The sequence below is a fragment of the Accipiter gentilis genome, chromosome 31, assembly GCF_929443795.1.
Source record: "Accipiter gentilis chromosome 31, bAccGen1.1, whole genome shotgun sequence".
Classification (NCBI taxonomy): Eukaryota; Metazoa; Chordata; class Aves; order Accipitriformes; family Accipitridae; genus Astur; species Astur gentilis.
In genome coordinates this window covers 19372244-19396307 of record NC_064910.1, presented here as the reverse complement: position 1 = coordinate 19396307, position 24064 = coordinate 19372244, and the positions used below count along the sequence as shown (strand labels likewise).

The following is a 24064-nucleotide window of genomic DNA, read 5'->3' as shown; positions in this document are numbered from 1 at the left end:
GATGTGCTTCAAGACAGAAAATAAACCAGAAGCATACCTCCCGAATAACGGATGCTTGCACATCTCAAGCAACCTATATTTCGGTAGTGCAATGGCCTGGCCACATCCGAAAACCAGCCAGGTAGCCTCTCTCCTCCTACAATGAACCTTCAGCCCATGCCCTACGATGGGAATGCACCAGCAGTGGACACTTCCTTACTACATGCTGTCATGCCTGAGTAGGATTTGAGTCTCCATCAGCCGTGGCCCTTTGAGGCTCAGACTGTGTGGAAAATAGCCCAGTGCAGGATACTCGCTGCATCTGACTTCATGGCCAGTAGTTGTTAGCAACTGAAGTCTGGCTTTGGGAAGCTTGCTAACCACTGGAGAACAAATCATTGCAGCCCCGCAGGCTATCTTAGGTAGGTTTTTCAACTTTTGTACGTATTTACAGGTTGCTTTTCCAACAGGTATTTGTTGTGAAGTGTCACATCTAGATTAAGGTCGACTTCTGCGGACAGTGCCTCTTCTTAGTATGTACATAGAAGCTGCCTTTATTTATTAAGCCTGATGCCATTAATATCACCCTTGAATGTCATTCAGTGCTTTCCATTCATGCTTTTTTAAGCATTTCATTACTGGTCGACTCCGGGGCCAAATAAGTAAGCAACGGGCTAGAACATATGGGGAAAACTGACCCTCGCTGCCAAGGAGTTAAAGTATTAAAGTGCATAAGCCATTTCCTGCAACAGTTGTCAAGCTAATTTTCAGTAAATTACTTAGTCCATGTGTTTATTATTCAGATATAAACCCACTGACTCGGCATGAAAATGACATTACACCACTGTAATAACAGAGTAATCTTTTACACCTGCAGTCACTACACCCCCAAACTGCATCCCTCTAACAAGACTTCTCTGTGTTCAGGAACAGAAGCTTTTGAGCAAGTGAATTCACGCGGCATTGCATCGCCCAGTGATGAGGGTAACATTAATGGGCACTGTTGCTGCACGCCTCCCTGTAACTCCATAAAAATCAGAATATTCTTTAGCGAATAATGACTTAATGGGAAAGAATGCACATAAAACACAGAATGAACTTAAATACAAAAGAAAATCACTATCATCTTCATTGCAAATGTTTTCTGTACCAAAAGTTAACACACTTCTGGAGCTCTTGGTGACAAACTCCCCCTCTCTCCACCCAGTGCCTGACAGCCAGTCTACTACTTAAAGTATTTGGTGTAAAGGACATAGTAGTGTCAATATATAAATAGTTTTCTCTATCTCATAATTTCTAGCTTATGTTTAGACTTTAAGTCATTTTAGAAGATGAAGGTGTTAAAAAGTGGAAATAATTTAGTAACCTCTGAAGGTCAACACCTGCTAGGAAAATCTAAATTCAAGCTGACTTTCCATTAGCTCCACGTCTCATGTTGTGATTAAGCTGTAGATTGATCCCTTGTATCATGGTATTGCACACAGTGCTCTTGAGGTAGCCTGAGCCGAATATACGCTAATCTAAGACACCACTTCACCATCCCTGGCTTCTACGAGTGAGAAAGCACATTCTTGGCTAGTGTTATAACACAGGTGCCCTACGCTGCTATTTCTAGTTTTGCTGAGGAAAGCAAAGTGAGCAGTGGAGAAAGTAAAGACATCACTCTGATTGGTGGTGGTTGGTGGTTTTTACCATTAAAAAATAGAACATGAATATTCATTGGGTAACAAGTACATCATGCAGGTTTCACTTTTTAGTATTTTAGAGAAACCATGCTCAACTGACGTTATAACTGAAGAAGAAACAGCAAGTCAGCTTATAGGACCACGAGTGTATGTTTGCTGTCAACAGAAAGACTCTCAGGGACTTCAATTAGTATTAGATTGCAGTCTTCATATTTACATTTAAAAGTATTCCCCTCTGTGTCCTTACACAAATTATTAGCCTATTCAAATTCAATCCAAGATAAGTATAAGATGAAAAAGTATGCATTAAGTATCTGACAGACAGTGATTAAAGAAAGGCAATTTTAAGAGCTGTCACTCCGGCACTTGTCTCTGGCTGTTCATCATGGGGACAATCCCTCTCAGTGCTCTGGTCATTTTGTATCCGATCACTTGGTGTGTCAAGAAGAACCAGAAATCTGCTCCTCTGCTTTCAAGTGATTGTGTAAGACAGAAATATACAAAAAAAAAAAAAAGAAAGGATCCTTCAGTATATAGTAATGCTGTGAAAAAAAAATCAAACCCCCAAAACCTGTGTTGATGTCTAAACATTTATATATTCACCTGTTGCTCTCCCACTATCTTCCTGAATTTTCTAATTCACGAGAGCAATTTAGAGAAAAGCAGTAACTAATGATGAAATGCTTTATCTGGATAAACCACCTTGTTCCAGTAAGTAGCATTTTCCTCTCTCTTTAGAATACATACCCTTTATTCCACAAATTAATCAAGTAGCTGCTGTTTTCCAGTAATTCAGACTAGTCATAAAAGTATATTTAATTATTCTATAATCAGTGGTATAAGATAAATGGGTTTTACTCAGTTGCCTTTCCATGAAATCAGACTTCTGACACTTGAAAATGCCTATACTGGACTGGGAGAAAGCTATGTAACTGGTTTAAAGCAGAAAAAGCTAGACAAATGCATGAGTAGCGGCACAACTAGATCCACAACAACTTTGTGAAACATAGGGAACAAATGTTAATGCCAGACTGCATGCAAAGCCAGATAGCAGATCCCTAGTTTAAACCATCACTCCTGCAGACCTCTTTTATGCTTAGAAGTTCTTGCCGTAAAATACAAAAAGTGTCATAAATTCGGTAATCATTCAACATCTCATATATTCATCCATTTATATGATTTAGAATATCAATATTGTACAATAGCCCATATCCCAAAAATGATCGCAAAGAGATTAATGGATGTTAGAAACTGAAACAATTTGTATTATGGTCACAATAAAGACTCAGTACAAAAAATATCTTTATACTATCTGTGCAAGATAAATCTATTTTGACCTCTTTACAGCTGTACTTCTTATTCTTTAAAAGGAAAAATTATGCAACTAGAACATGGGCGTGCACCATATTGACTAATAAAAATGGTTACCAGCTGACAAGGTTTTGACTGGCAATGTGAAGTTCAAGACTGCATGACTTAACTTTCTAGTTCTGAACTCTGAGATACAAAATACCCTTCAAAGGAACATAGCAAAGAACAAGAAAACCTTTCATACCCCTCACCAGAAGACTGAGAGCTCTGGGCGAGCTCAGAGAAGGGAAGTTACAAAAAAACTGCTGCAAAGTACCATCCTGCCCTGGAAAGTGACTTAATAAAAAAAAATCAAAAATAAGAAATGACAGATTCTTTGCCATTAAGGGTTCATAGGTGTCATCAGGCAGCAGCTTCGCTTCAGGAACACAGACCATGGGACTTGGAGGTGAGCAGTGCCTGTCAAACAGCTCAGCATGCACCACACCACGTCGTGCACACCATCCCTGCTCTACCCGCTTGAACATCAGGGGAGCAAAGCTGTGAATCTTTCTCCTCCTGTGTTTTTCACAAAACGGTTTTAGACACATACTGGGGAGCAGTAAAGAGCTGTCTTTAAGTTGTCCTATGTACAGAGACTGCTGCTGTTCCTGGTTTTATGTGAGCTACAAGAGATGAAGCAGAATTCTTCTTTTGGTGTCCCTCCCATATAAAAGGGCAGGAATAACTTCTTAACAGTTGCTACCTTGCTCAGTTCAGGCATTCTCTGAAACTTCACTGATACTCATACAAATGCACCAAAAGAATGTGAGACCCTACGTATCACTTACTACAAGCTAATGTCGACTCCAGTTTAGGAACTCAATAAGCATTTTGAAAACTACTGAAATTAAAACTTAAGACTTCCCTGACTAGAGGGTTTTTTTGACTTGTCAAACCTTTGGATCTGAAAGCTGTACTAGTTTCCTCCTCACTTGGGCATAGGAAGCAGTCAAAAAAAGGCACTTTGTTCCAAATTTTGTAATTTGCACACGTGGCTAAGGAACGATTGTTTTTCCCGTCATTCTCAACTTTCACAGCACTGCTAACAGGGCTCAATACAGGAAAACATGCATTTCAGTGACCAAAGCTGATAGATATGAGTGCAAAAGTACGTTGGCATCAGATTTGTTAAAGAAGGAAGCATTTTATCAGTTTTCAAAGTAAAGTAACCTTCTGAGCTTTAAACTGGCATAGAAGAGACAGTTTTGGTGGAATTATAGGGCTCTCCAGAAATGCTAAGTATTTGCAATGAAACTTCTCTCCCAACTCCTTTCATTCAAAGCCACAAGACATTCTGTGCTCACTTCCATAGGGATTTACAGGACTACAGCAAGGAAAACTCACTGTGAATAGTAATGGTTGCAAAAGAAACCTCCAGCCCACAGCCTTCTGTGTGCTGGAATTGTGGTGGTGACTCTCCACAACTCAGTTCAAATTATGGAAGGAAAGGGGGGAGTCATGGAAGTGATGAACAGAATGTGGTTTTTATATTTTGTAGGGATCCTGAGAAATTGGTTCTTACCATCATTCGCAGGATAAAATCTGCTGTGTGCATACCTTGAGTCCTATCTCTCTGCTTTGGGGAAGAAGGTTTTACTTTCTTCAAGCTGAATAAAAGCATAGACCTTTTCTTCAGACACTGCTATAAAGAAGACAACAGCTCAGCATGGAAGTGGTAAAGATATTGTCTTCATGGCTTAAAAATGTCAGGAACAAGTCATCTCAGTTGCTTTTAGTGTGGAACCTGGAGTCCTATTTGCTATGTGGAATTAGTAAGGTCTTCAGAATCAAACTCTGAAGCTCTGCTAGTCCTCCCCATGGATCAACTGATCTCCATGACATTATCACACAGGAAAACTGAAGTTATTGAAAAGAGAATCAGAACCCAGAGGTAAAACCCTCAAACCCATAATTTGTCCAAAACATAATCTATTAATTAATCACAAGTCTTAAAAAAACTTACCTTTAAAATTTGGTCTGATTCTAGCATCATACCCCGATGTCCTTCCCATCAATTTGTCCAAAAAATCTGAAGGAGACAGGGTCTGTGAGGGGGATTTTCCAGATCTTGAATCATGTTCTTTACAGAAAGTCGTCCTAAATAAATTATTAGCCACCATTAGCTAATATTTAGCTTGTATTGTATTCAAGTCATGGAGAAATTATAGCACTAAATAAAATTATCTCAATTAAGTGAATGTAGCAATTAATATTTTTATAGAACAATATAGTCTATTTTTCAACTGAAAACTTTATTCTAGGAAAAAATGAGCTTAAGGTAGTATGCATGGACACAATTTGCTATTTCAGAAAGAAATCTCAGCTTTAAAAAGAAATTTATTACAGCTTTAAGACTTTAGAAGCTTCAGTTTACTCTTCATCTTAATGTGTAGAGCAATCTTACAGGGAATTTGATATCCTATTTCATATCATTACTTTAATTGCATGTATGCTGCTAAAACTATATGTTAACGCTGGTTTAAGGTGGTCTTAAACTTCCAAACAATAGCTGGCAACACTCACCAAGCAACACTGAAAAATGTTGGTTTTGTTAATGTTGGGAAGGATGAAGATGCAAAAAAATGTTTGTTACAGATGCTACCCAACAAAGATTTAAATCATGCTAGTGAATGTCTGGATTCTTCCCCAACATGGCAAAAAAGGTTCCAGAGTCAGTCACATCTGATCTTAGGGGTTTTTTACCAATGATAAATTGAGTAATAAAATTTATCAGTATTATCACCAGCTGGTATTTATATGCAAGCTCTGGGAACACATCTCTGTTTTCAGGATTTAAGAGCAAACTTCTGGTACCCTATCAGGCATCCAAAATGCTGTGTACATGGCATATTACGTATTGCAAGCACATTATATATTGCAGAGAAAGACAATTTAGGAGTTCCCTGTGGTTGTTCCCTAGGGAAAAAGAAACTAGAATGAAATGGTCGAATTTGGTGTCTAGAGGCACGGATTTCATCATAAAGCATTATCTTGATTCTTAAATAACCAATTTCATTGTATCTATGTTTCAACATAATCTTTGAGCTATATTAAAAGTAATTCCATGACTGTCTTCTTAACCACTCTCTGTTTATATATTTGCCCAAAGGGAACCACTCAGTTTCAGGAGTGTTTGGGGGGGGGGGGGGGGGGGGTGTGTTGGTGCATCTATACGCAAGTATAAACAAATTAGATATATGTGTGAGCATCTGAAATGAGAAGCAAATATCAAACCCTTTATTCCTTCACAAAAGCACCGGAACTGTTAAAAGGCAAGGTGATAGTAAATTCTTGTGGTGTGATTCCCCGCGTTTTTTCAGGTTCCATTTACAGGGGGCGGTTGCTTCTTTTTGCTTTTGTCAATGACACGGTGCCATTACAAAATATCTTTAATTTTTAATACATAATAGATGACATTCCCCACTTAAATACTAAAAACAGTCAGGTAAGATAATAAAAGATGAAAAATTAATACAGTGCACTTATTTGGGATGTTCCTATACAAATTACTTCTGTTTTCATTCAGAGCCCACTAATTATGAGTTGTGTGATGATCCCAGACCCACAAATATAAACATTATTTCACTCTGTCACTGTATATATACCTCATTACTCATATAAAAACACTTTATGTGTGTACATGTATATACACAGCAGCATACAGTATAATAATGAATCTCAGCTAAAACGGTGTTTTGGTTAATAAGACTGACCTGTTTGCTTTGTACCGCAAAAAGTCAACAGCTGAAGCAAAAGCTCATGAAACATTAAAAAAATTTTAGAAACAACAGTCATATGTACTGGTACTTTAAGTGAGCACAACACTGGTCCGATCCAGGGTTTTTCCAAAATCAGAGGGCTGGTTCTCTAATTTCAAATAAGTACATCCCTGGCAAAACTGGTTCAATCATTTCCAAAGCTTGAAGAGGAGGGAACCCAAGCAACTTCCTAAACAGCCTCTGGTGGGAGCAGAGAATTTGCATTTTGGAAGAAAAACTGGAGAAAATGTTTTTAGCTATATCGATACTCAGTGAAAAAAACCATGTCTTTGAATCAGAGAAATGGAAAATAGATCACCCAAACTTGAGAATTTTTTTGTGTGTGTGTTTGTTACCAAGCAACGAGTCTCTGAGTGTAAAAGGGATAGCCTATATAGAATGAACATGAAGTACTCTCAAATATAGCAAACAAACTAGGTTAATGTGACGTAGTATCTTTATAGTTATGATTTCCACAGCCTTTTGACAAAACCCATCACATAGAGTAGTATCACCTACCTGAAGTGGTTTGTCTCTAAGAAAAACGCAAACAAGGTTGTCAAAATTTTCACTAGCTGCCGGTTCATTCCTCCTGCTTTCTGTGATGATTTGGAAAATATCCCAGAAATGATTCCAGAGAGATGCAGGGAAAAAGTGAGCTGGTGCTGCCTAGATTCCCAAATTCAGCGATATTTTAATTTTCTTGACAATCAGGAAGAGAAGGTCTGGATCACTACAAACTGGGGGGAAAAAAGAAGTGCCAGTCCTTGGAATCATGGTCAGGTCAAGCCTAGGCTCATCTCCAGCAGCCAGCACAAAAAAGACAAAGCATCAGACCCGGTCGTTCCCCCGCCTCGCTTTTGGTGATGGAAAGGGAGGAAAAAAAAAAAAAAAAAAAAAAAAAAAAGAGAGAGAAAGAAAGAAAAAAAGGAAAGGAAAAGAAGAGGAAACCCAACTACGCGAGGCTCATCAGGCAAAAGGGAACAGCGCTGAGAGCAGTTCTGTTGCCGGTATGTTTTATTCCCCTCTCGCTTTTGAAAATTAGTATTTATGAGCGGTGGCGGGGCTACTGGGTCGGTCTGCTTTTCCCCTCTTTGGGCAGGGAGGCGTCGGCGCTGCCGGGGAGGGAAAGAGGGAGGGCTGGAGGGAAGGACGGACGGACGGACGGACGGAGGGACGGACGGGCGGGCGGGGGCCGCGGGGATCCCCGGCTCCCGGCTGGAGCGAGGCGGGCGGGAGCGCGGCGGCGCCGCGAATTCAGCACTCGGACAGCTCCGCGCCCCACACTGCGCATGCGCCTGGCGGCGGCCGCCCGGGGCGGGGGGAGTGCGCGCGTCCGGACCCGCGTGTGCGCGCCCGGGGGAGGGGGGGGGGGGTCGGGTGTTTCTGCGTGGTGTTTTTTGGGAGGTGGCGGGGGGGGGGGGAGTGTCTGCGTGGGGGTGTCCGTGCGTGCGGTGGCCGTCGGTGGGGTGGCAGGAGGACGCCGTGTCGCGCCCCTCAGGGAGGTGGAGCCTTCCCACGGGTGTCCGTGGCGAGGCGGGGGGGGGGGTGGGGGGGAGACGTGCCTTTCCTTGGTGGCGAGAGGGGGGGAAAGGAGCCCGTGCACCCCCGGGACTGAGGGGTGAGTGCGGAGAAGGACGGCCCCCGCCACAGGAGCTGCCCCGCCAGGGCACGAGTGGGTGGGAGGAGGAGGAGGAGGAGGAGGAGGAGGAGGAGGAGGAGGAGGAGGAGGAGGAAGAGCACAGGGCGGTCTGCGGGGAGTTTGTGGGGAAAGCGAAGGGAGAAGGTTTCCCCCTTTCCACTTCCAGCTGGTTTTATCTCTCTTCTCCATGGTGCAGAGAAGAAGAAGACGACAGGCAGCTTACCGGGAGGGAGATGTTTCCAGCTCCAGACACGTTGGGAGGAGATGCTGCTCTTTGTATTCGTGGGGGGTTGACACCGGGAATGTAATTACCCGAGACCCCCCAGATGGCCGGTGGCAGAGCAGGGGTGAAGCCCAGCTTTGCCGTTCTCCAGAGCCCCAGTCCCGTGTCCTTCCCCCGACGCTTCCCACAACTTCAACCGCTCAGTTACAAGTCCTCGCGTTAAACCCGAGATGCCACTGAGGAGTCACGTCGTTCAAGAGGAGGAAGCGAGTAACTTGCCTCTCTGAAGCACATATGGTGACTGACGAAAACTCTGCTCAACGCGCTACAACCCTTAAAGCATTTTGGTAACATGGGTTTAAATGGGCAGCTGGGGAATGTGATCTCACGATGTTCAGGGAATATAAAATGCTTGTTCCTCTGCTACCACCACGGTTTTCTCTCCCTTCCACCACTGGTTACTCTCTGTGTGTCCTGTACCCTGAGGAGAAGCTGGGTGCTTCCCCACCAGTTCAGTTGGTTCCCATTGGATAATCCTAAATTTTGTGTAGAACAGAATCAAATCCGTTTCAATAATCTGGAAACCAATTCCTGCAAAGAAGTTGTCTTTTTTACCCATCCTGCACTCCCCAAATAAACAAATTACTGGGTTTTCTTCAGTTTCAGGTCCAGCTGTATTCTCCTGCCACAGAACCAGTCCACCTGAACAGCGCTTCGCTTCCACAAAACTATTTGCACACACGCACATTTCTCCTATCTCCAAGTAAACTTACCACTTCGTGACAGATACTCTCACCATGTTTGTAGTCATCTTCAGAAACTGCTTCTGAAAAGGAGTTGTTCTGTTTCCGTGTTAGCAGGAGATCAAAGCCACTTGCTGTTCATTAAATGAAACTCTGTTGTTGCATTTTGTTTATTTTAGTTTAATACTGTAGGACATACCTGAAAAAAATCTACCTGACTAGCTATTCATAGGCGCAATTTCTAGATAATGCAACACCTTATGAACAAAAGATTGAAATAACTGAAAAAGCAGTCCAAACATGCAAACGTAAGTTAAATCCCTTATTGCCTTGCCTGCCAAGTCTGTGTCTGTAGCATAAATGAAGGTCCAGCAGAAGAAAGGCCAGAGAATTTGTTTTTATTAAAACTATCAATGTTTACCAGTAGACATTGGGGGTTGATGCTGAATCACTGCACTGTAACATCTTCTAACCTATTGAGAAGGCAGGTCCTCCTACTAATATATTAAAGAAGAGAGGTTGTGTTACGTCTCTTACTGCAGTGTCTCGTTCTCAGAAATAAAGCTCACAAAGCTGCATCTGGAAATAATGGAATAGTTTTGAGTCAACAAATACATACTGTTCAAAATTTGTGCCTGTTCCCATCTAGATAGGAACCCAATAACTGCTATATATTGTTACCTTGGTTTAAGATAAATGGAGAAATTGGAAAGCGACAATTTCTATCAGCTGCAGGAAAAATCTGTGTCTCTTTAACCTACACTGCCACCTGCTTCAAAGTGTGGGGAATCTCAGGACTGCTTGCAGAGTTCCTAATGCAGAAATCACGGAATGTGGCAGGTGTCTTTCCAATGAAGCTGTTAACATGGCTTTTGTGACATCAGGTGCTTTTAAAGACCTATAAATGTTCCTTACCTTTTTTGGTGGAAGAAAGTAACTGAACATTTCCCTAAGTTTTCTAACAAGAGAAAACCTACTTGAAAGTCTGCTTTCCAAGCTTTGGCTGCTGGCGACCATTTTCTGCGGTTCACGGCTATTTGAAATGCTAATTAACTATATCCCTAAACTAAATAAAAGTTGCAGGAAGTTCTTCAAAATAATCTGACCTTAATTGGTGTGGGGGTTGTAAAAGCATGGTGAGAGGTGTAATAATGAAAATCTTGAGTATTTACTCCATCTTTCCTTACACCTCTAAATGCCCAGAGGCTTCAGTGCCATGTTCCTCAGCATGGTGGTTACATGGAAGGGCCAAACCAAATTTAATTATGAAGGGTTGAATATAGTGTGTTACTGATACTAACTTAAGTAACAGCAACAGTCACTCGAATAGCTCTCTTCTTGAAATTCTGAGGGCTCAAAGCAACCATTTTCTCTAATCAGAGGGTTCCAGGTCAAGCTCCCATCTGCACTGGGGAGCAGGGGGAGCAGATTTCAGTGCATCTTTCACCACTTTTCCATGAATTAACACCTGCATGAAAAAAAGTTCTTGCTTTCAGTCAGTCTTGCAACACAGCCTCTCCTCATCCTCCTCCCATTAAAAGAAGAAAAAAAAAAGTTGTTTATAGCTGGTTTGAGTACTGTAAATCGCTACGCTGTCATTCATCCACAATTAAATGGCGTCTATAAAATGCACACCCGATGGTGAGGGATGAGTCACAGCTCTGCAGACCAAGGGGAACCATTTGGGAGCACTACGCCTGGAGGTACGTGGCGCTACCTGGTGTCCCCTTCCTCTGCAGGAGCCAGAGCTACAAGACGTACAACCACTGGTGTGCAGCGGTTTCTGGATGAGCTGTGTACGTCGAGTTGCACGGAGGTGATTCTCTCCAGTGTCACTCATTCGTTATCTCCCACAACACATTTCTGACAGCAGCAGTGTGGCAAATGAAAGGGAGTCAAGGACTCCCACCCAGGGTGGGGTGGGGAGGCTTGTACTAAAACAACGGGGATGTGAAGGAAGGTGAGAGGCAAATGCTGTTCTTCCAGTGAGGAGGTTAAATGACACATTCCTGCGGTTCCCCAGGCATATACCAAAGCTTAATAATCTTACTAAATGTGGTACATTGTTTCAAGTAGGAACTAATTCAGTCGTTTCTCTATTCCACCTGAGTTTCTTAAGCACTAACTACTGGGCAGAAAATAGGACAGAATCACCCTGTTTCCATGTAAATGGTTTTATAACAGTTAGTTGATGGCACATGATTTATGATTGTTTGCACTGGGTATGCATTTTTGGAAACCTCGGAAATGGAAGAAATAAGGTCATACCACTTTCTCAAATTATGATAAATAAGTGATCCAGAAGCACGCTTCTGAGGAAACAAAATCCATCACTTCAAATACGCAATTAGTGTCTATAAAAAGAGAAAATTCAATATAACTTTCAAAATGGTATGTCAGATTATCATAGCTTTTGGATGTTTGTTAACAATGCCAAGTGTATTTCAATATACTGCCAAATATAAATGAATAAAGAGTACAGTCTATGTAAAACGTCCAATTATAGTGAAGGTAAAAAAGCCAAAACAAAAACCTGAAGGTAATCTAACATGACTGCATGATGAGCTAAGGATAATAAACCAGCTGGCCTGGTTTTTGAACTGTACCATAACGAATTGTGTAAAGGATGGAAAATGTAAACAAAGGCTGTTTCTCTTTAATGTTGAGAACTGTGTTAGTATGAAGTGTCTTTCAGTAAATGACAGTGATAGCCTTAGTTGTGTTAGGACAAGGCAATAGCTAGTTTTTCAGGTGTCCAATATGAAAACAAATTACATATTTCAAACATTTTTATATCTGACGTTAACAGATATAACAAAGCATTTGTCAATACAGCTCCACTTTGCATATATTGAAAATATTTTCACATCCTTCTTTTTTCGTATTAGTTGCCTGAGTATCGGCAGACTTTAAAAAAAAAAAAAGTCCTTATGGTTCTCTGTTACATAGTTTTTCCTTTTAAATAATAATAAGCACAGCTGGAAAGAGAGCATAGTAAATTTAGCTTGAATGGAATTATGTACTGTAAGTATCTTTTTTGTATTGAGTTTACTTCCCATATCTGATTTTTGCTTTCTGAAAGTTTGAATATTTATAGTATATATTACATATATAATAATTTATAATATATGGATATATATATCTTTGTATTACGAAGTGCCCCATACTATCATTTCCCAGTGTATTTTTTTTTACTCTGCAAAGATAGGAAATAAAGAATACGCTAAATCTCATTTGAAAATTTGTTCCCCATTAAAGGTCTGATAGTTTTGCAGTGTCATTACATAGGGACTTTGTTCAGTTTTACCAGTTGTCTTAAGTGGGTTCGGCTATTGGTTTTTGGCATTACCATCACATTTCTCATTTTCCCAAGATCTTCCTGTGCCCCAAGGCCTGTTTGGGTGATCGATAACACTCTACTCCTGGTATGGTACCAGTGATGCCATTAAAGAATAGGGGAGCATTTCATACAAATAAAATGAAAATATCTGGCATTTGGAATAAGATAACATTGGAAATAAGGGGAAAATACGATTATAAAGTTATATATACTTCAACCTGTCCAGATCTACTTGTGGAGTAGTAGGAGGAAGAAAGGCCAAAATGAGCTACTCAGTCAGTCCTTGACCTTCAGTCCCAGTATGTGGTTTATACTCGGAGGGGCTTGCAGATACCCAAGCGGGAGAAAAAATAGTAGTCTGAAACATCGCAAAATTGTTCTTATCCCTCATATTGCCTCCTGGCAATTTAGATATGAATCTGACTCATTCCTAGCACTAAGGTGTAATTTATGACTTAAATTCCTTAAGTCAACAGGTATTATATATCACGTCTTTCAAGAAAGTATACAAAGAGGACCCTTCCACCAAAGACAGCCTCTACTCATGATGAAAAAAAAATCAGTCATAAACTTTAAACTGGTGCGTTGTTTTTAAGTCTCCTCATGTGAAATCAGAACCTCCTTACTTGGAAATACTGGTTGGCTTAGTGGAAGCGACCCCGGTAGCCAGAAGTGGTTCCAGACCCATTCCAGCAGTGGATTTCTCCCTCTCTCCACTGCGCTGCTTTCGTTGATGACAGCCAGGAGGCAAAGAAGGTGGCGTGAGTTGACAGGGTGCTATCCAGTGCCTGCCTTTGTGTAGAGTCCAGGAAGAGGGCAAACAGCAAATAACCTTGTTTACTTGTGCACACTTACACCCAAAGTGTAGCTGAGTGAGTTGTGAGGTAAGTTCTTGTTCCTTTGTATGTGTCTGGGCTCTGAATCACCGCCCCTAGGTCATCACTGCTACAGGAAAACAGTTTAAAACTTTTGGTTTAATCTCACTTGAATGGAAACATTAGCAGTTACAATTTCTCCAAAATAGATCACATGCAAATTGAGATTACTAAGTGGGGCCACTCAAAAGAAAACTCAATGATGTGATCTAAGTTATGTTTGTGTTTGCTGTATATGAACCTGTACTCAATAAATTTATTGTAAATATATGCTCTTGCCCACCTCCTTTGTTTATGTTATCTGAGCTAACCACAGCTATGAGAGACAAAGTTTTTGTAGGAAATCAACAGACCATTAATTTCTTAGTATTTTGTAGCCAAACTCAATGTCTGACCAACATTCATTCAGCTTTAGTATTTCAACTTTTTAAAGTTCTGACAGTGACAGTAGCAAGAAAGAACTATACAAAAGATTTATCTAATGTGTCTGATAGGATGACTAACAAAGAGTTCTGTTATGTTAAGGTGATTTATCTAGTGAACACTTGCTTCTGAGATATATATATATATAAACCCACACACATGAACATTGTGACACTTTTCCATTTCATTTGCAGTAATTATTTTGTTCCAGATGTTATATATTAACACGATGAACAGAAGATCTTACTTCTACTGTAGATTAGAGACTTTGGCAGACAGCAGAACTGTATAGTAATGATGACTAATGCTGTGCATCGTAATCAGTTTAATCATGTCTTCCCTTAATGCTTGTAAGCTGAACTTGCTTCTGTTCTGACAGTATTATTTTGTAAATTTTGGTCTTTGATATTTAATCGAGTATGCATTCTTCCTGGCTTGCAACAAAACAATATTTTACCCCATTTGATGCTTATCAAGTTATTCAAAATAACGTTTTTAAATAGGCTTTACAACATGGCATCTGATCTAGCCATAAGGATGCTGAGATCCAGAGTGGTGTAATCATGTACGCAGACTGAAGAAAAGCTGTAAAGCTTAATTTATTTATAAATGGATTACAAGAGTTTCTTTAAACTGATCTTTTAATTTTATATGCCTGGTGAAGAGCGTGATGAAAACAATCATAGTACAATATATAGATAATTAAGATAATTATGTGTGCCCTGCTTGTGCTGGTTCTACCTTAGCAGGACTAGCCATCCCCTAACAAATCCAAAAGGCAGACACACACTCGTTTCCAATACTGTTAACAAATGTTAAAAAACAACAACTAACCACACAAAAACAGAATAGAAAGGGGAAAATACTTTGTCCCAGCTGATATTTGGACACATACCTGTGGCATTTGCACTACAAAGTTCTTTGGTCACAGAACAACACGCTGTCACTATCGCACTGGGGTATGTAATAAGGTATCAACATCACAAAGCAAATACTGATTTGTTTTTGGTTTGTGGTTTTCCACATCACAGAAGTGTCTCCGACTTCTATTTTTTTCTCTAGCGTTTACTAGAGAGGAGTATCAAGAGCAAACATTTGAGTATGTGGGTGCATAAATGTTTTCCCCCTACCTTTTCCACAGTTCTAGCTGCTGGCAGGGAAAATGCTTTTTCTACCTCCTCTGACAACTTCTTCGGTTTCTGTGGTGCAGCATGGAGAGGGAGGGATCTCAGTTTCTGCATCCCGGTGACTCACTGCTAGTTCTGCAGCTGCCGGGTAGCAGGCACAAGTTGGGTCTTCCTGCGATAGGGAGTATATTAAACTTCAAAAGCAGAGGAAAGACCTGGACATGTGTTGACTCCAGACTCACAGGCTACATGTTATTGGTATGCAAATTCATAATCAGTTTTCTCCATGAATAGAGACGTCCGCAAGGTGTGCTCTAAGTCATTAGCAATATTAGAGCTATGACTGTTTCTTAACTTTAGAGGATCTGTTTGCCTATGGCAATGTTCTGGCTTTGTGTGGCAGTTTTTTTGGGAGCAGGGTAGGGGCCGCAGGGCCGGCTCCTGTGAGGAGCTGCTGGAAGCTCCCCCAGCTCCAAGCCGGACCCGCCTCTGGCCCAGGCCGAGCCCCTCAGGGACAGTGGAAACACCGGTGGGAGAGCAGATTTCAGAGGGGAAACCTGCAGGGAGTGGGGGATTGGAACGGGAGAGGAACCCCTCTGTGGGTACCGAGGTCAGGGAGGAAGGCAGGAGGGGATGCCCCCGCAGCCCGCGGTGAGGCGGCAGGCTGTCCCCCCCAGCCATGGAGGGGAGCGGAGGCCCCCCAAGATGGCCGCCGCTCCGTGGGGAAGCCCGCGCTGGAGCAGGCTGGGACTGAAGGACTGCAGCCCGGGGAAAGGACTCACCTTGGAGAAGTTCATGGAGGAAGAGTGTGAGGAGTCCTCCTCCCCCTGAGGAGGAAGGAGCGGCAGAGACCAGGTATGACGGACTGACCCCAGCCCCTGTTCCCCTGCGCCGCCGGGGGGAGGAGGGAGAGAGAACCGGGAGTGGGGCTGAGGTGGGAAGGAGGGAGGGATGGGGGGAAGGTGTTCTTAGGTTGGGTTTGACTTCTCAGTATCCTTGTTCTTATTTGATTGGCAGTAAATGAAATTGATGTTGTTTCTTCCCCGAGTTGAGCCTGTCTCTTGCCCGTGCCCAAAAGTGGGGAGTGATCCCTCCCTGTCCTTGTCTCGACCCACGAGTGTTTCTTTACATTTTCTCCTCATCCCACCATGGCCGGGGTAGAGGAGTGAGCAGGCGGCTGCGTGGTGCTTTGTCACCGGCTGGGCTGAAACCATGACAGACAGTAATATGTGCTCTGGCAGGGTCAGGGTCCTGGGACCTAGAGGAGTTAAAATGCTGCTGAGTTATGTCTCAGTCACCTGTAAGGCTGTCTGAGATCCAAAGATGAACAGTGTTCCAGAAAGGATGATTTATTTGTAAATTTGAGCAACATTAGCATGCTATGTGATTTTATATAAAAGACTTTCTTGGATTCTTCCTAGCATACACTGAATAATAGATAGCACTAGAAAAATTGCATAAACCAGTATCTAAAACTTGTTGAAGAAAATTGTATTATTCAAGAAGTGGTATACGATCATATAATTAAAGGCTATAACAGAGCGTATTATTCATTATGAGGTAAAATGAAGATTGCCCATACATTTCCTGCCTGGAATGCTTAACCATGCAAGTTTGTGTTCTCCCACCTTGCTTTTTGTATGGAATTTTTATTAATCCAATGTTTAAATCATCTTCTCGCATCTAGTGGTATTCACTGACAAAACCAGCACTGGGTGATAGAGAGATAATATAAAGAAAAAATTATTACTAAACATATTTTTTAGCTAAACCCTTTTCTCTTTCAAAAGTAATTAAGCAACAGGTTTCTATTAAACATTTTACCTATATTATTGCTACTGCCCTGACAGGAATTTGACTAATGCTTATTAACTCACTGCATTGAACAGTGGCCTATAGAACAGTTGTAATAAGATTTTATGAAGAGTTACCAATTTAAAATTTCATTCCCTCCCAGTGCATGTACATAATTACTATCGACACCAATGTGAATTACACATTCATTACACAGTACGTACTGAGAGGAGAAAAAGGCTCCTATGGAGAACGTGGATCTGTTCATATCTATCTCTCAATTGTTTACACTCTAGGGAATAATAAAGGTCATTCTCCCAGGCTTTCCTCCTTTCCTGCCAAAGTATGAGCCAAATTAAAGTCAATTGGAGTTTCATTGGAGCTTTCAGGCATTATAAGTATTCAGCTTGTTAAACAGGTTTGCTTCAAAGCTCTTAAAAAGAGAAGCCTGCTATGTTTTCAAGTAAATTCAGTAAAGGCTGATTATGCCAAGGTTTCAGTCATCTCCACAGTTATATTTTATAGTTATGTAATTACTGCCTCTTCTAAAATCATCTGGATGGTAGTGTATCCTAATAACATCCCAGAATCTGTTACTCATAAAGGAATATATTTCAGCAAAATTGGAGTGTTCAGCTTTTGCTACTTCAATAATCATTGATAAGAATCAATAATCAAAACAGGAGACAAAAGAAAAAAGTCAACAAACCCAAAGCCTTCCTAACAACATAATCTTAAAATACTAAGATTGTCTTGCAGCTTTTGATATCAAGAACAAGACAAGAACAGTACTGATTTTTTGAAAGAAAGATATTAAATACCCACTAGTTAAAGTTGTGGTATTGTGGAATTAATCCTGATAGCAAGCTAAAGACTGACACCAATACAGAAAGACAGTCTTCAAGTTTGTTTAAGCAAATATAGATCCAGGAGCAATCAGCACCCAAAGCATAGCTACAGACCCTTAGTGGTACACTTAGACCATTTCCATGGTCCAGTTAGAGACACAGGGACCCTGGACTGCCAGCGTTCTCAGGTTTTGTCCTTTTCTCTTAAACTTGAGGTCTTCCAAGCTAAAACATGCCATTTTCTGTCTAATGTTGAGTGCCTCAGTCATATGAATTGTACAGTGCTTTAAAATCATGGAAAAACATTTTTAGAATAAAACAAAACAAACCCTATGAATTATAGTTTTGTTAATGACACTGAGAAGAAGGCACCGTTAAAAAAATTACCGAGCCTGGATAATTTCCTGGTTTTGTTCTTTTGAAAATCCTCCTTATAGCATGAATAAAAGTTCCAGTACAGTACAGAATGCCCTCCAAATTTGAACTGGCAAAACAGGATGCAGAAAAACTTTGAAGCCTGTGAAGTTTTCACTGAGACTTAGAAAGCAGCAAGTTATCACCCAGGAAAAGGTAGCAACTATCTTACATCCTCTAACCTCTTTCTGTTGGTGCGAGCCAAGGCAAATCTCGCACCTGGCTGCCAGATCTGATATTTCAACAGTTTGTCGGCACTTCTAACTCTGCTGCCTTGGATGCCAACCAAAAACTAGTTAGGAGCAGAGTCAAGAAAAAGAATATTTTTACTGCAAATGCAGAGGAAATACCACCACCACAGCAAATGTGTAGTTCTTACTGCCACATACGTAGAACTCCTTAAACAAATCTTGTTCTCTCCTTCAACAGATCTTGAAGGACATGACAATGGATGTGTCGGTTTTCCCAGTATTTAAGCTCAGAATTGCAATTCACTTGCATGTGAAACCTTTGGGCACCGGAAGACAGCCTTCTAGAAAATCTTCAGATAACTCAAGTTAGCACCAGCCTGCCTTACCATCTCCCACCTAAGCCGTTACAAACAGTGAATTCCAGCTGCGTCACATGAATCTTCATGCACTCCGAGATGCGGAAGGCTCAACCAAAGGGGTATGTATTCTTCAGACAGCTACTGCCTCGGAGCTGTGGAACTGGAAATTCACAGTATGTATTGAGAAAGCAATTTGTGTCTTTGAATTAAACCAAAAGCTCATGTGTTTCAGTTAACTGTCTATTCGTTCTTTCTCTTTTAAGAAAATTTTGCTAGGATGCTGAAGTCTTCCTTGTGTCAGTGCGATTATTTGGAATCTTTTAGTGTGGGGATATCCTCTGGTATCAGTTGTGGGGATAACACAAAGTAACTGGAACATAAAAAAAAAAAAGAATCACCAAGAAAAATAAATGGTAATCACTACATAATTAATGAATATTCTTCTCTACTGTGTTTAATCCAGAAGGATAATCAAATGTGCTTCAGGCCAAACTAAAGTGTGATGTACTTTATCAAGTCCTGCTAGCAAGTAGGTAAGTTGCTTGCAGACTTTTAAAAACTTAGATTTATTTATCTAGTGGACCTAAGTGGTCCCTTTAGAGTACTACTGAAGATGTTTCTATGAATTATTCATAGAACCTGGTTTTAGTATTTGAAGGGTTACAGCATATCATTGATGGTGCTTTTTGTAAATAAGCAGTGCAAAGAATTTAAAAGATGTATTTTATGTATACTCTGACCACATCCTTAGGTTACATTGCTACCCAATTTCAATACTGGAAATGGAAACTACCCTCAGCTCACAAGGGAAGCTTTACACAGTTAAATTCACTTACATATTCCATATCCAGCCCATGAATGATGGCCTTTATCAATGTTGCTTTTTTTAACAGAAACACTGCAAGGAATATAGTCTATATTTTATATTTACTTATTTTTGTTTTTTAAATCTAAATTCTCTTCCCTGATCTGCATCACTGATTCCTCCATGTCTTCATACAGAACTCATATTGATATCAAGAGCAATTGTGAGTATTTAAGACTTGATTTACCTCCTAATGCAATCAAAACAAGTCTCTGTTCTGACTTCAATTAGAACTCACGTTCATTGGGAAAAGATGAATAAATATGCAGAGAAAGGAAAGGGACAGTTCAGACCTTTGCTTCCTTTTTTATTATAATTGCTTTTGAAGCAACTTTTTAGAAATGTAAGAATTATATGTCTCTGAATAAAAATGCTAGTCTTTTCTATTTAGCAAACATCGATCTTTTAGTCCTGTGTTTTCTTTAGAGCAATCTTCCTTCATTTAATTTCCTTTCTTGTGACGGAACATTATTCATGATGTCTCTGATCCTTCACAACAAATTCACAGAGCAGTCTAGTCTCTTCCACAGTATTTATTTTCTTTCTTTTTTTTAACATACATCCTCAAAGTAACTTCCCACTTAGTCATATGCTAAATGCTGGTTCAGTCCCACAGAAGGCAGTGCTCCCTAAAATGTCCTTCACAGGAAAGATTGCCCAGTTCCTGCATGGCCATGAACTTCATCTAGGGCTTCCTGCGGCATTACAGAATTCAGGACATTACTGAAACCCCATCTGAGTCATTATATGATCTCAACAACTGGCAAATGTCTGTAATAAGAATTGCCCCTTTCCCCAACACAGTGACTCCCCATGGCGATAAACCTAGATGTATTCAATAAGAAAAAGAGCTTAAAGTGAAGAAGGTGTTCAATCTAGAAGGGACCGATCCTATTTGGATAAACAAGATAGTATCACTTATATGCGGGATGCTGTGTAGATCTGGGTAAAGATCTATAAGTATTATCCAGATTATGTCATCACTAAGTCTGATGAACACAATCAGACTGAAGAGCAGTGCTTCTGGGTCATCAGTGCAATACTTCTCCAATAGAAATCTTGTTTCAGGACAGCTGCCTGGGAACACTGAGAAATCCAAACCTGCTATGTCTGTACTACTTTGAGAGTCACTGAGGACCCTTCTGATACCACAGTGCTGAACTGAACCTTGAAAGTTCAGCTAGAGTCATTTCAGAATAATATCATTTCCCAGTTAGCCATTTCTTCCAGAGGAAATCCAAAACCTGCATGATAGAAGCAGTATTTTGCTTTTCAAGCTGTATTTCTTCTTACCCACACAACCAAATAAGTATCTATTCTTTCTTCCTTGCTTTCATCCATCCCCACATTCAGACCTTCAGAGTCCAAAATGCACAAGGTGGTAATTACTGGGAGCGCTTAATGCAGAGGTGCAGCTGACCAGTTGGCGAGCTCCAAATCCATCAGATTTGGTAAAAGGCATGAAAAGGAGAAGCTGTGGACCCCCATCTCCATTTAGTGGCCAGATTTAAGAAGGTTCCCAAACACGCTCAGTAGATCAAGATCATCAGTCCTGGAAGGAGTGCCCCTGACTCTGCCATAATAATTCTCGTGGATCTTCAGTGTTGATTCACATCCTGAGGATTTATTTTCTAGCACTGTTTTGCAAAGTTAAATATAGTCTGATACCACATATGTGGGAAACAAAACCAGGCACAAAAAGAATAATGCCTTTTCTGTAATTCCAGATATTCAAAAGCATCGAGAAAATGCCAGCATTTGCATCACACATTTGCATGACACAAACCCTCCATATGTGACCTGAAAATGATATAATATTATAGCCATGCTCAACAGAAGCATCTGATCCCTGTGGTGGGATGGCCTTGATGTCTGCTCTGACCACACCGGCAATGCCAGGGTGCTCCGCTATCAGCTAGTCGGAGCCCACACCATCCTGCCCGGCGCCCGAGGGCTCTCACCTGCGCAGAATTTTCAGGACCCTGAAGCATCCCCAGCTTTCAGCCTCACTTGATTCCATGGGGATCCATCTTAAAAGTTAGCCTCTGTGACTAAGGAGAAAGCAAAGGAAACTTCCATTTTAGAGATGAATAGTTTTTTCACTTTGCAGACACCTTCTGGATTCTCATAATCCCACTTGTCATTTTAAACTTAACCACAGCAGTAGTATCCTGTTTTCTTCACCTGGTGGAAGTGATGAAATACCTCCCCTTTTATCTCCATATGAAAAGGTCACAGATAGTCTTGACTGACTGATGGTTCAGCTACAGAAATTTCTGTTTGACTTCCTCTCTCACCTGTGTGAGGAAGACACCTGAGTCACTGGGGACGCCAGTGACTGAAGCACCATGGTCACTCGAGTCAATTACCTGACTCAGTCACCCAGACTAACAATGAAATGCAGGTCTATGTTTCCATGGAAATGGTACAAATGAGGTGAAAAATTATATATACCAACAAGTGGATTCCAGATTTGCTGGATCTTCTGTAAAGTTATAAAAATAAAATTAGCTTAATCAAATTTTTATTCATACATTTTTACACAAGCTGACATTTACCACAAATATTTTAGAGGTATTTGCCAGGTCTAATTTGTTCAGTTCCACATCGTCTAATAAAATGTGTCTGAGAATTGGAGGTGGGGAGTTTAATACCACCTTCAGAGCAGGAGGTGGTAAGATTCCTCATGAACCATTGGAGTTAATGAAATAAGTTTTAGATAAGTAAAAAACCTCATTTTCATTCTTAAAGATTAGCCCTTGTTAATCTAAAGCAAAAGAGCAAGAAAACTTCTAAAATGTCATGTATAGTCTATTTACAGCTAGACATCTCTGTGACAGTTGTGGTGCTTTTAAAAAGGGGAGGGCTGTATAATCACTACTAGTACAGCTTGTCAAGAGCTATTCCATCCATCAGTTCAACTTTTTTTTTTGGCTTCTTATCATATCTCTAGAAGAATGTAGTGGAACTCATCTCCTTTACACCTGTTTTTCATTAAAATGTAGTTGGAAGCACAGATGCAGCAGGAAGAAGTTAACCATAAACATCTGACTTTATATAAGACAGATAAATTAATAGCCACTTATTAAGTTCAACGGAAGATGTTCATGGAATTTCCACACGCAGAACAAATGAAGTTTTTAATCCAATGTTTAAAAAAGTACACCCATAGAAGCATGTGTACTACTTTAAAAAGTTGTATGATATTTATGTATTAAAGTTTTTGTTTCTCAAATAATATTGAACATTTTTTATAATTAGAAGACCAGATATATTGCTTTTTTATTTTTGTTTTTATTTTCTGCTATGCCATGCGCAGTACTAGATGAATCCAAGTATTTTTTCAGCTTATGACTTTGCCAGACTCTCATTTTCAAAACACTAACTTGAGACCAAATACAGTTCTCTGTCAATAAGTGGAATCAAGCAGTGAAATCACAAGGGAGAAAATGACTGGCTGGCTGAGACATTTCAGACCATACTCTGCCCACAGACCAGTCTCTGCAATGTCCCCTCTAAGGTTTTCCTTGCGCCAGGTGAGCACCTTCACCTCCTGACTCCTGGACTCTCTGCTGCCCTGATTTTTCTCTCTTGCCTCCCCAGTTGCAGTTCTCGGTACTCTCCCCAGTAACAACCTCTGGCTCACTCTGCCCGTGCCTGTATATTGGAGTCAGATATTGTATGGTCTTCCTTTGAGCTGGACTCTGAAGTGATGTAGTGACGGGATGCTTAATATTGCAGGAAAAATGAAATACTACAGCTGATCGTATGAAAGGATTGAAACAGTCAACAGGAAAAAAAAAAAGAAAAAAAGAGTCTGCATCGATTTTGGATCAAACAGCTTGAAACGATCAGTAGAGTGACTTCTGTGTACAAAGAAAATAAACCTCCATACATAAACTAACTATACCTGTAAATGCTAAGAATTTTCCTCTTTGATGCTAAGTCCTGGAAGTTATCTTATCCACATTGCTGGTATAGGTATTTGAAAATGCCAACATGATGACGCATTCATTCAGACTAAAACTTTAGTTTGCTTTTTATACCTAGAGGAGACAGCAAGAGCTTTGTGATCTATGTTTTTTTGTCTTATTGACTCCACAACTATAGTCCACAGCCCACTGGTGTCTGTGAAATGGTCAGAAAAATGTGTTTTCAGTTAAAAGGTTGAGACAAAGAATGCCCAGTGGTCCATGGAAAGTTGAGGAAGTTGACAGGAATATAGTCAAGGACTGAGGGTCACTGTTCTAGAGAACTTGTGAGGTGAATGAGAGGCTTTGCTTTTGCCTCACGGTTCAGTAGGATGTGCACAGTAGCAGCACGCATGCCGTTTGATAGCTTTCCTACTCTCCTTAACACAGCTTCCTTCATCTGTATAACTTAGAAACAGCGTGTACCTAAACGTAATACTGCATGGCATGTCTCATTTAGCTTAATAGCCACTT

At 40.6% G+C, this 24064-nt stretch overlaps 1 protein-coding gene across 6 annotated transcripts in view; it reads right to left on the bottom strand.

The window, feature by feature from the left end:
• Positions 1–7665, bottom strand: part of GLRA2 (glycine receptor alpha 2) — a 134391-nt gene extending 126726 nt beyond the window's left edge. For 5 of the 6 annotated variants that reach the window (XM_049834167.1, XM_049834168.1, XM_049834170.1 and 2 more), the window contains exons 1-2: positions 7295–7665; positions 4981–5114 (exon numbers count right to left, since the gene is read on the bottom strand). In XM_049834167.1, coding sequence (XP_049690124.1) covers positions 4981–5114; positions 7295–7362 — 202 coding nt within the window. In that variant the 5' untranslated portion in view covers positions 7363–7665. Of the gene's footprint in view, positions 1–4980; positions 5115–7294 lie in introns of those variants that run through there. The other variant, XM_049834171.1, reaches the window with a different exon arrangement.
• Positions 7666–24064: the final 16399 nt, after the last annotated feature.